The 14,488-nt window shown below is 39.2% G+C and overlaps 1 protein-coding gene across 1 annotated transcript; it reads right to left on the bottom strand.

The window, feature by feature from the left end:
* Window positions 1-44: 44 nt before the first annotated feature.
* Window positions 45-13,532, bottom strand: LOC134801418 (zinc finger protein 878-like). Its single transcript, XM_063773966.1, has 13 exons — window positions 13,308-13,532; window positions 12,760-12,867; window positions 12,261-12,462; window positions 11,515-11,658; window positions 9,082-9,248; window positions 8,775-8,860; window positions 7,598-7,723; window positions 6,442-6,558; window positions 5,837-5,986; window positions 4,975-5,049; window positions 4,056-4,167; window positions 3,223-3,327; window positions 45-2,231 (listed from the first exon to the last, which is right to left on the bottom strand). Exons 1-13 carry the CDS (start codon window positions 13,422-13,424, stop codon window positions 1,968-1,970), a joined length of 1,773 nt encoding a protein of 590 aa, XP_063630036.1. The 5' UTR covers window positions 13,425-13,532; the 3' UTR covers window positions 45-1,967.
* Window positions 13,533-14,488: the final 956 nt, after the last annotated feature.

The following is a 14,488-nucleotide window of genomic DNA, read 5'->3' as shown; positions in this document are numbered from 1 at the left end:
CAACCTAAGACAAAACTACGGTACGTTAAGAGATAAACAAGACATTTGAAATTAAAACTGTATTTATTTATAATAATCTTACTAATTAATATAATCATACATTCAATGCATTTATTTTATAGACCAAAATGTTGCCGTTACACGAAACCGTTAACAAGAATATCAACATCATCGCCTAGAACACGCTTTTCGCTACAAAGCGGAAAAAATATCATTATCGGCCACACGCGTAGCTCGCGCTGGCAGTGAATGTGTTAACGTTGACCAGTTTGTTATCTGTACGTGGTGCAACCCGTTCTAAGTCTAATTTACTTTAATCAGTTCGCTTACCATTATTTTAATAGTAATAACAAATAAATATTATTAAAACATTTTTCGTGGTCAACTCTACTCTTTTAAACGAATTTGTAATTCTTATGACAAAAAAGATTTTTAACCATAAGCCATTGACTTATATATAAAGACCTTACGGGCACTAAGAATGGTGCTAGTTCAGCGGTGTCACTCACGATTTCGAGCCACTCGTGCAGTCTAACAAACGTGGACAGACGATCTTCGCCGCCGCGGTCGGTCGGTCGCCGGAGGACGCTGGATGCGGGTCGCTTCCAACCGGTACGAATGGAGGTCCAAGGGGGAGGCCTATGTTCAGCAGTGGACGTCTTATGGCTGAGATGATCATGATGATGTGCAGTCTAACGCAACTAGTTGCGACCAATTGCGCGCCTGATGAGAACTCATCAACCGCGTTGTGGCGTTAGACTGCGCGATTGGCTCGAATTCGTGTCCGTGACACCGCTGTACTGGCACTATTCTTAATGCCCCGTAAGGCCCGTCTTTACGGAGTATAGACCTTGTATCTGAACGAAAAGCAATTACTCAAACCCGTTAATGTTTAGGTCATACTAAGCAACTTTTACTATGAGACCAACCCCGAAATCGCGAAAAAAAAATTGACTCTCCCATAGGAAATTTCAACATCAGACCAGCAAAATGTATGAAACATCCAATTTTTTCCGCGTTTTCGGGGTTGGTCCCATAGTAAAAGTTGCTCAGTATGACCTAAATATTAACGGGTTAGAGTAATTGCTTTTCGTTCAGATACATACCGTATAAGTCAATGCCATAAATAAGCCCATTTCTTGTTTTAGTCTGTCGTCTCTAGTTAGTTTGGGATGTGTCCCCAGTATACTGGCTTGATTCTACAGTTGTATTAGGCTGGCTGGCTGGAAGGGAAAGCGAGAAAAAGAAGATCGACGCTCTAGAAATGTGGTGCTGGAGAAAAATGCTTGGCGTAACCTGGACACAGTTCCGAACCAACGTCTCAATTCTCCAGGAACTTGGTATTAAACAACGTCTTTCTTCCATCATCCAGTGTCGTATTCTCACTTTCTTTGGACATATTACGCGTCGAGATGATACATCTGTGGAACGACTTGTAGTGCAGGGAAAAGTCGAAGGCACAAGGCGCGGTAGGTCACCAATGCGTTGGTCAGACCTAGTCAAAAGTGCATTCAATGAACCACTCCATGAATGTACAAGAAGGGCTACAGTACGGGAGGAATGGCGACGGATTGTGAAGCTTGCCACCGGCCCTGACATGACGACCACGACCACTCTGACAAGAGTGTGACGACAAAGAAGAAGAAGAAGAAGATTAGGCTGGCTAAAAGCATCCTGGGTCATTGGATATTTGCCAGCCAAAAACTTTGGCCTGCCATCTCTAGTCAGTTTCAAGTGTACAAGCTTGACGTGTGTGCCGAGGGTGCTGGCTTAACTTTGATATTGGCCTGCATTTTTGTTGACTTATATGGATAATTGGCTAATTTAGATCTCCCGTGATGAGACGTGACGGTGGACGATCTTGACATGTGCCTCTAGTAAACTGGCCTGACTTAGGTATGTAGGCCAGGATTTCTGGGCTAATAGATCTTAATCGGCTGATATTTGTCAGCAAATCATTGCGGTCTTTAGTTAGTTCGAGATGCGTCCCCAGCATACTGGCTTGACTCTGTTGTGTTGGATCGGATTTGACTAAAATGCTCCTGATCCTGTATAGGCTGATATTTGCCAGCCAAAGTCTTAGGCCTCCCATCTCTAGTCAGTTTCAAGTGGACAAGCTTGACGTGTGTCCCTAGGGTGCTGGCCTGGCGGAACTGCGCGGGGCAGCGGCTGCACTGGAAGGGCCGCTCTCCGGTGTGCGTGCGGATGTGGTCTTTGAGGATCTGGTTACTCTATGGAAAAAATAATTAAACATTATTAAGGTGGTCATAATCAATTTACTTAATAAAGTTTTGCAGTTTTCTGCCATGTTGACTCGTCTGAATGCAAGGAACGCCTAATATTATCGTGAGTAGACTGCGTTTAAAAAGTTAGACGAGTATGTATGTAGGTATTAAATTATTATATACACACCAAAAACCAAACCAACTAGTAACAAATTAAAACTATAAACAAGTAAAAGCAGAAAATTTTATCGGATATATTAATACTACCTGTTTTAAACAAAATCCATGTAAAACAGAATTTTGGACACTATTGCTCGACACTACAGGAATTTCGTAAAGGATATTAGATATACAAGGATTTCAGCAATAGGGTATTTGACTGTATTTAAAATAAATAATTTCACACCATGCATAAAATAAAGCACCTGATAATTATTAGAAAAACATAGATATCAGTTATTTAAAACACAAGGTATATTTAATAAATCGGATAGAATTATAAAAAGCAGGTGAGTTGACCGTGACGTCATTGTGTAATGTTTCATATAAATTCCATATTAGCAAAAAGAATAGATAGTATAGAGGGGTCCTGTCATTGTTAATTTTGTAGTCACTGTAAATTTACTGCCATCTATCGACACACGACTAAAACTCAAAATGAAAACATATAGAGTTATCAAAACATGTATATATATGGATAAATGATTTTATTATTTTTATATCATTTTGATCCATGTTCATTCACTGATATCTATGTGTTAAAATTGTTAAATATGAAACGGTGTCGTCACGCCATCTAGCCGAGGATAGGCTAAAGGTGTGTGCGCCATCTATTCGAGAATGACTTTTGCTTCAATTCCGAGGCACGTTTTTTCCTTAGACTTTATTCGTCTTATACGAAGTTACATATGTCTTTGATATTAGCAAATCGTATTGACAGTTCTAAAAGAGAAACTGATTTTACTAGTAGGAGAATACCCTATTTGAATTTACTTACGTCGAAAACCTTGTCGCACATGGAGCACGGGTACTTGAGCGGCCGCTTGAACCCCTCGTGTACCAGTCGACGATGCTCGTTCAGTGACCACACGTTCACGTATGCCTTAACAAAAATACGCATGTAAATTCTACAAAGAGACACTCAATTCAAATCAGTTCATTATAGCCTTAGGACACATTAACAAGAAAAAATGTATTCATAAGGCAAAATCGTCAATCATCACCATCAGATTAAAAAACCGGGCAAGTGCAAGTCGGACTCGCACACGAAGGGTTCCGTACCATTATCTATAAAAACGGTCACCCATCCAAGTACTGACCCCGCCCGACGTTGCTTAACTTCGGTCAAAAATCACGTTTGTTGTATGGGAGCCCCACTTAAATCTTTATTTTATTCTGCTATTGTATTTGTTGTTATAGCGGCAACAGAAATACATCATCTGTGAAAATTTCAGCTGTCTAGCTATAACAGATCACGAGATACAGCCTGGTGACAGACGGACGGACAGCGGAGTCTTAGTAATAGTATCCGTTTTACCCTTTGGGTACGGAACCCTAAAAATTGGCCTCCTAACATAATTATGTTTATGTATTAACACATTCATTGCCACCTAGCCAAACAAGACATCCGCGCCAGGCCACAACAATTACGTCATAAAAAGCAGTAGTACCACGATCCCGACTACCGGGTCGTCCGGCCTGGGAACGCAATCATAATACCCGATAGTCGGGTTTTCGGCACTGAATGTGTTAAGAAATATCAAAAGTGTTTTCGTAAGCGACATTATAATGAAATGTTATATTTACCTACATTACTTATGTAGTAGTTACCTTCTCGCAGCGGTCGCACTGGAATGGTTTTATATTGAGATGTACTCTGTTGATGTGTTGCTCCAAATCGCGTCGTATCGCGAACCGCTTCCCGCAGTGCTCGCACGCCAAACTGAGAATAAGCACACTTATATGCAAAGAGAATTATGTTATGTAGTCAGTACATTTGCTGCCATCTTTCAACACAAATGATTAAAACTCTTAGAACGCCATTTGAATTTGATCCTTGTTCTTTCATTGATATGTGTTAAATTTGTTAATTGTCAAAGTATCGCCATCTACTCGAGGATAGGCCAAAGGTATGGTGCCATATCTTTTCGAGCGATGGCGTCATACCTTTGGCCTGTCTTCATTTAGCACAGACTTTAATCATTTGTGTCGAAAGATGGCAGTAAATGTACTGACTAATTTACTTTGACAATATTCCTCCAATATAAATTATCTTTGCTATAAATGTAATTAATAATTATGTATATTGTCCTACACTTGTGTTCATCACAGGCCTTTCAGTCTATTGCAGACTATACAGACAGTATCAGGCAGGGCGACAACGTTTTTCATGGCTGTATAAGCCAATACGGGAGCGGCAACCACGACCGCAAAACTGGCAGGTGTACTCGTAGTGTGCCCGTGGCGAACAGATGTCGGGCTGATGACGCTTGGCTCGCCTACTGGCGAGTGTCTTAAACCAAGCGTCATCGTGGATTTTGCGACCGTCGAACACCAGTTTGCGCCACTTATCTCTGTCCTCGGCAAGCTCCTCCCATTTATGAACCGGGTACACTTGTGTTGTGCATAGAATAAAATAAATTATACAGATTTTAGAGTTGAAAACCCCTACTCATGAGTTAGCAGCAAAATTAACTGAAGATTAGTATTAAATACTAATAAATACTTATGAGTGTGTAATGGTACTCACGGTAAATCAACGTAATTGACGTGTACTGAGGCAGTTTTCAAGTGATGTTTCAGTATTGTCGCCGATTTGAAACTCCTGAAAATAAGATATAATGTTAAAATATTGTTATCAGTAGTAAGCCAGACGTCTCGCAATATTGCACATTTGGATCTTTTTTTAGTGAAATTAAAATATACTCGTACCACTAAGCCTCTCCTCTTTCCACGAAATAATAAATTGTACAACAAAAGTATTTAAATTTCAACGATTTAAAAATGGATAACAGTCAATTTGAAAAATAACTTTTCTAAACACATAGGTACTTCTTAAACTCGACACAATAGTAGCCTTTGTTGGGCGAATGCTTGACACTATGTATCTTGAGTAACGAAGGGCTCTTGAACGCCTTCCCGAAGTCTTGGCAAACGTACTTGACTCGACACTTACTTGTCACACTCGACACAATAGTAGTCTTTATTGGGCGAATGCTTGACACCATGTATCTTGAGTAACGAAGGACTCTTGAACGCCTTCCCGAAGTCTTGGCAAACGTACTTGACTCGACACTTACTTGTCACACTCGACACAATAGTAGTCTTTGTTGGGCGAATGCTTGACACTATGTATCTTGAGTAACGAAGGGCTCTCGAACGCCTTCCCGCAGTCTTGGCAAACGTACTTGACACTTACTTGTCACACTCGACACAATAGTAGTCTTTGTTGGGCGAATGCTTGACACTATGTCCCGCAGTCTTGGCAAACGTACGTGAATCGACACATACTTGTCACACTCGACACAGTAGTAGTCTTTGTTGGGCGAATGCTTGACACTGTGTCGTCTGTGTCCCGCAGTCTTGGCAAACGTACTTGACTCTACACTTACTTGTCACACTCGACACAATAGTAGTCTTTGTTGGGCGAATGCTTGACACCATGTATCTTGAGTAACGAAGGACTCTTGAATGCTTTCCCGCAATCTTGGCAAACGTGGGACTTGACTATTGGGGGTGTGGTGCCCTCTATTGGATGGCGACTAAAGGAAAACATATTATGTTAGGGCATAGAGAAATAAGTACTTAAGCATAGTGTGCTCACTCCATATAACAGTTTTGTTACCAAAACGCTTATTTTCGTAGTCGACATCTAGCGTCAAGTAGCGGATTGATCAGTAACTGCTACTCGACAATAGATGTCGCGTCGAATAAAAAGTCTAATAGGTACTCAACAATTTTCAGCTGATATTATAACCGAATTAACCGGAACTCTATTTTCAACTCCTTTTGCTTGTAATATATTTACTTTTCGTCAGTCGCGATACATGTACCTAACGTACAGTCACCTTCAATAAATGTTACTCTTCGAAGGCCACAAAAATATGTGACGCGCTCTTATGGCTCTACAAATAAGATCGTATTTGCGGCCTTCGTTGTGTGATATTATTGTAGGTGACTGTACCTTCTGTAATGGAAACCCACATTGTATACTCACAGGTTTATATGCGCTTTTAGAACATCTTTGTTGGCATACGTCTTCTTACAATATTGGCACGTCTCTCTCGTGCGACCGTGTACGCTGGACACGTGCTTCCGCCATGCCAGTTTACGACTGGAATGGAAAATAAAGGTATAATTCCAATACCGATAGAAAGCAGCACGATGTTCCTCACTACAATGTGTACTATAATCTTTTTTTCAAAAATGTAATTTGTTGAAGAACGCGAAACTCATCGAGAGCTCACTCACAGAGCTATAGTATGAATTTTTCACCTCAGCAGCTCGAACAAGGGTACTTTGCTTCTTAAAAACAGTGAGCAAAATGCGATTTTGCTCACTGAGTCATTTTGTCTCACTCAGCAAAATCGCATTTTGCTCACTGAGTGAGACAAAATGACATTCAAGTGACCTTTACAGTCAAATGTCATTTCAACATGCGGGGTCTAATACAAGTTCGATATACTTGGGTTCTATTATCTCTGTCCCTCTAGGTATGTTCTCACTGCTTAGGGTGAAAATTTTTGTGTACTACACGAGATCAAAGTTATTTACATCTCGTGCGCTTTTGAATCCCTTACTAATACGCTCAAGATTCTAAATTAGATTCACTCGCTACGCTCGTGAATCTATTATAGAATCTTTCGCTTGCACAGGGCTCAAAATAAGCACTCGAAGAAATATCAAACTTTGATCTCTTGTTGTACAAATAACTATTCTCAAATGATTTTTACGCCTAAGACCCTAATCTGTTAAACAAAAGCCATTGTTCATTCTGTGCGAGTCAGCTCCCGTTTTGAGCGCGTGGCAAAGCAATAATGTCGTTTAAAAAGCTCCTGTATGGTAATGATTTTAAGGTTCAAATCTATGTATTATGTAATAATATGAGCGCTCGCCTACATTGAGGTGGTCGATCGTCCTACATTACCAAAACATGTTAGATGTACATAGACTTGAACCTTAAATCCACCGCGATACAGTTGCTTTTAAAAGGACATTGTTGCTTTTCCACGTGTATTGTTAACCGCTCGCACAAAAGAAACAATGGCTTTTGTTTAACAGATCCGTCTTAGGCGTAAAAATCATTTGAGAAAATTCATACTATACTGGTATCTAGATTATAAAACTAGGTTTAGGTCCAAACTATTACGTACGTGAATGTCTTGTCGCAGTGCGGGCAGTTGTGTCTGATCTGATGCGAGGAGTGGAAGGCCGAGTAGTGGTCCTTGACCAGCACCCGACTGGCGCGGGTCATGCCGCATACGGGGCAACGGTAGCGCCTGTTTAATAAGAAATTATTGGGTCCACATATATTGGGTCGCATAATTATTGATTGTCCTAATGTAATGTAACGCATAATTGTTATTGTGCTGAAACTATTAACATTACTGAAAAATTATAAAACAAACCTAACCTACCCTATTCTACACTACCTATATGCAAAATACTTTCTGTTTCAGCTGGAGAAAAATTATGCGAAAAGAGCTTTATGCGGAACATTACATTATGACAATCAATTGGGTCTCTATTGTTTCCCATAAAGTTTTAAGTCATAATGTATTGTTTGTCCACATTTTCGTTAGTCATAATTTGGTTTTTCTCAGAAACGCGTAACTTTTCAGGATTGCCATAAAACAAACCTAACCTAACTTCTATCTATAGGATAACCTTACGAAAATCCTGAAAAGTTAACGGTTTTGAATTATGAGTAATGATAATCTGACAATCATTACATTTTATGACTTTCAATAATTATGTCAAACAAAGGGACCCCCAATCAATTATTATGCGACGAGATAGGCACCGGAAATTGTTACTTATGTTACGCATTTAAAAATTCTAAGAGCAAAATGCTTGATTCATAAAGATCGATTGGTCATATAGGTAACGTTGCATGAACTGTAGCATATCTAGGAGCCCCCTGTTTATTGACGCGAAGTGTAAATGTCCAGTTTAAGCTTCTAATGTAGCCCACAAGATGGCAGAACCTACAATGCATAAGAAAACGCACGTGAACTGTACATGGCAGCACTTGCGTTGGCGTGAAGTGTCAATGTACAGTTCATGTTTCCGATTCAGGCCACAAGATGGCAGACCCTCCAACGCGAACGGTGTTCATAAGACAAATTAGTTTCTCGAATTTAATGCAGATGGCGCTGAGCGGCTTCATATACTATGCGGTAATTATCGCATTCTAAATTCAAAAGATGGAGCGCCATCTACATAAGCAGGCCACCTCGAGGGCATGATGGTTTCTTAGTTTTAACATCTCTTCTACAGTTAATCTGATTGGTAGTGGTAACGTTTATAAAATTAAAAGAATGAACATACTTTTCGTGGTATTTCTTGTGGCCGACGAGCTTATCTTCTGTACTCATTCTCTGCTTGCACACATCGCATTCGTAGTTGCCGTTGCTCTGAAAATAATGCACTCTTTTGAGGGTAGATGAAAACATTACACGATCAAATAATGTAGGTTAAAGTCAGGTTGTTAAGTGACTGATCCAGGCGGTTTTGTAATTGGTCGGTTAGCCAATAAATGTTATAACTACCCGAAAATGTACAATTTGTTTGTTTACTTTTATTTAAATACCTAAAGGTACAGACTTTAGATCACGAAAGAAAGCAAACATCTCACCTCGCTATGTTTCTCCATATGTTTATCAAAGCTATCCTTATAGTTGAACCCCTTGACGCAGTCCGTGCACTTGTACGTGGAGGCCAGGTAGCGCTGGTCGAGCGCCATGCGGGCTCGCTCCTCAAAGCATTGCTCACGGGTTATTTCGAAAGGTATTATAGCTAACTCTGAAATGAACAAAATTAAATGAATATCCTTAGTTTTTGACCCCACAATCCACAATTGTACCTAGCTTAAAGTTCCCTTAAAATGCTTGCACCAAAAAATCAAAAATGGCATTTTTTTATGTTTTTATACTGCGTCAGTGGCAAGCAAGCTTACAGTCTGCCTGATGGTAAGCAGTCTCCGTAGCCTTGGACTCACCGGCAGGAACACAACACTATGAGTATGAGTCCAGTGACTCTAGTGTTATTTGCCCATTTGCAATCTAAATTTCCAATAACACTGTTCCTAATCCTAGTAATGTTGTTAATTCTACAGCTATCTTGACGCGTATTGGTGTAAGCTCTGGTATAGTTAGAATCATGCTACTTAAACTAGACTCGTCTAAGTCAGCTGGCCCCGATGATCTACCTGCCCAGTTCTTGATAAAATGTGCTGATAGCTTGGCGGTTCCCATTTCCTTGTTATTTAAGCGCTCACTCGCAGAGGGTATTGTCCCGCCATTGTGGAAGTCGGCCTTCATCACACCAGTACATAAAAAAGGACCTAAAACTGACATCAAAAATTATAGACCTATTTCCAAATTATGTATACTATCGAAAGTTTTAGAAAAAATTGTATATAACCAAGTCTATTCTTCCTTGAAAAGTTCTTTTAGCCCGAACCAACATGGCTTTTTGCAGCGCAGATCGACAGTATCCAACCTTGTCCTTCTCAATGAGTATGTTACTGGTGCGATGGATAATGGCACCCAGGTTGATGTCATTTACACGGATTACAGCAAGGCTTTTGATCGTATTGACCATGCTATCCTGATATCCAAGTTGTATGACATCGGAATCTGTGGCGACTTACTGAGATGGTTCTCTTCTTATATCGACAATAGGTCCCAGGCAGTTGTGCTGAATAATTACATCTCAGGGTGGGTGACTATTCCTAGTGGCGTCCCCCAGGGTTCACTGCTCGGACCACTGCTTTTTAACATTTTTATTAACGACATCAGTAAGTGCTTCATACATTCTAAACTACTCTGTTTTGCTGATGACATGAAGATCTTTGGGAAAGTGAATACGACCTATGACTCACTGCTGATTCAATCTGACCTCACGCGACTCGACGAATATTGTTTAAATAATAAATTAGATTTGAATCCATCGAAATGTTCCTTCCTGACATTTTCGCGAAAACATAACATAATTCCTACCACATATAAACTCAAAGGCCAATCATTGAATAAGGTCCAATCTATGAGAGATTTGGGAGTGGTACATGATTTTAAACTTCTATTTGATACTCATATTGACGGTATTGTAAGTAGTGCCCTGAAAACGCTAGGCTTTATAATGCGTAGTTCCGTTTATTTTACTCAGGCTAAAACACTTAAAATCTTGTTTTGCTCTCTAGTTCGTAGTAAACTTGAATACGCATCCCAAATCTGGAACCCCTGCTATAATACATACATAGATAGGATAGAACGTGTGCAGAAAAAGTTTCTAAAGTATTTGAGCCATAAACTTAAGTGCCCCTCTAATCGAACTGATTACTTAGTTACTTGTAGGAAACAGCATCTGGTACCATTATTCGAACGACGTGAAATTGCTGATGTTGTATTCCTCCTTAAAATCATAACTGGTGAAATAGATTGCCCGGAATTGCTCCAGCAGATCTCATTCGTAACCCCTTCTCGGTTAAAAAGACACTCTCCTCCTACCTCATTAAAGCGAACATCATCCAACTACAGACGTAATAGTTTTCTTAACCGTGCGAGCCGTAATTTGAATAAGCTAACGAAAGAGCTTGACATTGATATATTTAATTGTGACATTCCCTCCGTGAGGCGTAAATTGACGGAAATGTGTTTCAATTAGGCACTTTTTATTTATCTCGTAAGTGAGTGCTTTGTATATGTAGTATCTAAGTTACAACATAACACTTTATTTTGTTCTTAGTTTTTCAGTTATTTTTTTTTTTTTGTGTTTTCTTTGTTTTTACACTATTTAATTGGTGTCCTGTCACCGGTAGAAGGGTTTGATTATGTAAGCGAATGTTGTTAGTTTTGGTTTGAGTCTTATCTCTTTCATGTGTGCGATGTGTGTGTGTGTGTGTGTGTGTGTATGTGATGCGTTTTACTTAAGTATATGTTTTTACTACATATCTATTTGCGAGTTCCTGTAATTGGCTCTATATATCTATTTATGATTCCATTGTCATTTAGTTAGCTGTTGGATCTCCTTATGTAAATAAGTAAATAAGTAAATAAATAGTTCTTACCATCTTCTTCATCATTCTTCTTCTTTCTCTTCTTGTATTTTCTGGGGGTTTTCTTGGCACTTTCCTCCACTTGTACCGCTTCTTTCTCTTCTTTTAATAATACTTTTAGGGGTAAGCCTTCTTTTACAAATGACTCTTGGCTGCCTGAAAATGTTTTTAAAGTATCAGTATGCATTTAAATATGCATCATAATCATTGATCATAGATGTTCTTTATTCTTTATTCAGCACCATAAAGTAAAAAAAAACACAGAATGAAATATGTTTAACTGTAACATGACCTAGGTTTGGGCAGAATGCCCTATGCTGAAGAGTGAAAGAGTATAGCTGAGTCGGAACCCTTTTGTTTTTGCATAGTGCAACTAATTAAATTTTTTGCATAGTGCAACTAATTTAAGTTTAATTAACTCACATTTATAGACGGGTCTATCGCGAATGGCGAATTTATTTTATTACCTTTATTTACCGACGTTTCGTCTTTTCGTCAAATCGACAAATCTCTGTTTTGACATTTTGCTGGGACATGAGTTAGCCGCGAACACGACCAGTGAAACCTGTGTCGAAACGTCGGTAAATAAAGGTAATAAAATAAATTCGCGATAGACCCGTCTATAAATATGAGTTAATATGTATTCAAAACGTGAAACTTTTAAATATTATAAGAGGTCTTATCACTAAAAAATGTGACAAATACTTTAGGACTGCTGACTATTAAAATTAGTAGGCTTTAATATTGCTTCAACTTACTGTTATCATCTTGATAATTATCCGGTACTCTCTCTTCCTTCATCTCTAATTTGACGTTCAGTCGGTTGTCATGGCTAAGGTTCCTCCTATCCACCTCCTGGGTTGATTCCGTTCCTAGCTCGATGATATCTAGGGACACCGGAGTCAGCTGGTGCGGAGCACGGGTTCGTGTCCGAGCTGATTGTAGGGTGGAAGTTTCCATCTTGAAAAAATTAGAGATTTTTAGGGTAGCTGCCATAATATATGCACTGACAAATATTTGCGAATTTTTTGGAATGCTTTTTTAATAGCTGTTTAGAACAGTGGTTCCCAAAGTTATCTGGCCTCTGACCCACCTAACAAAAACTGCCATTTTTCTGGCCTGACTCTTGGCCATCTTAAATAGGGCATAAAATATTATCATAACACTCAAATACAAGGCCCACTCAATATTCGCTCGCGACCCATAGTTTGAGATATGCTGGTTTAGAATAAATAATTGTTGAATACATATACATACCCTATGTATATTCTGAAGCAGAATATGGTTACTTTGGACATTTTGTATGAACAGCTCTGCTTTTTGCGCGGCCCGCTTGCAGAGGTAGCAGAGGAAGAGACATTCAGCCTGGAATATAATTACTTAAGTATGTAAATATTTAGAGACCATTCATTTTCAAATTCAAAATGTATTTATTTCAAGAAATTAGCATTCCAAGAGAAGCGTACAGTGATCCCCACACTAGGCTGAGCCTGTAACGTGGGTATCTTAGAGAAATACAGAATACCTACCAATATGTTGCGGCTATTATTTTAACAGAATGTATTAATTTAACTAAGTAAAGTCGGTACTATGGGTATTATACCAATTACAATATTAAACAATAGGTTTTCCGAGCTCAATCGCCCATTTTATGTAGTGAACGACAAGTTTAAACTGTTCAAAACAAACATCTTAAAATCTTTTACGGGGGCCATTGACGCCTTAAAATAGGATTATTTATGACACTATCTATTCAAAGGGCATTTTAACTGAGGTCATTTGGAGATAATAAATGCAAGAAATACCTGTATTACTGTTTTCAAAACTGAACTCTGTAGATCGAAGCAATAAAATGACTTGTCTTCCTTCGCAGCTAAACATCCAAAACAATACAGATTTAACCCAATATCAGATTGATCCATTGCCGTAGAATTCTGAGAACAATACTCAATAAAATCATGACATTGCGCAGAAATTAATTCTATACTATTTCGTACCAAAACACCGATAAAATAGAAATACTATTCTATTGATATAATGACACTATGACTATGACATGACAAGCAAGTAGGTCAAGTCAACAGATAAGAAACTAAATTGACCTCATGTTCTGTCAAACCATTAAGGCATCTTTCTTGAATCTTAACTTCATCTTAGTAAATTATAACGCCATCTTTTGCTGAATAGCACAAATTAACAGTGAGACAGAGAACTTATTTTCATTTCAGCAGTGATCATCAACTTCGGTCAAAAATCACGTTTGTTGTATGGGAGCCCCACTTAAATCTTTTTAGGGTTCCGTACCCAAAGGGTAAAACGGGACCCTATTACTAAGACTTCGCTGTCCGTCCGTCCGTCCGTCCGTCCGTCCGTCTGTCACCAGGCTGTATCTCACGAACCGTGATAGCTAGACAGTTGAAATTTTCACAGATGATGTATTTCTGTTGCCGCTATAAGAACAAATACTAAAAACAGAATAAAATAAAGATTTAAATGGGGCTCCCATACAACAAACGTGATTTTTGACCAAAGTTAAGCAACGTCGGGAGTGGTCAGTACTTGGATGGGTGACCGTTTTTTTTTTTGCTTTTTTTTTGTTTTTTTTTTATATGGTACGGAACCCTTCGTGCGCGAGTCCGACTCGCACTTGCCCGATTTTTTTTTATTCTGTTTTTAGTATTTGTTGTTATAGCGGCAACAGAAATACATCATCTGTGAAAATTTCAGCTGTCTAGCTATCACAGATCACGAGATACAGCCTGTGGCCTATTTTATAAAGCTACAAGTTACAATTTACAAGCGGAAGTCTCTTTCTAACCCTATGTGTTAGAACGAGACTTCCGCTTGTAAATTGTAACTTGTAGCTTTATAAAATAGGCCACTGGTGACAGACGGACGGACGGACGGACGGACGGACGGACGGACGGACGGACGGACAGCGGAGTCTTAGTAATAGGGTCCCGTTTTACCCTTTGGGTACAGAACC

The sequence above is a fragment of the Cydia splendana genome, chromosome 22 (assembly GCF_910591565.1).
Source record: "Cydia splendana chromosome 22, ilCydSple1.2, whole genome shotgun sequence".
NCBI classification, from domain to species: domain Eukaryota; kingdom Metazoa; phylum Arthropoda; class Insecta; order Lepidoptera; family Tortricidae; genus Cydia; species Cydia splendana.
This window is presented reverse-complemented; position numbering and strand designations above follow the sequence as displayed.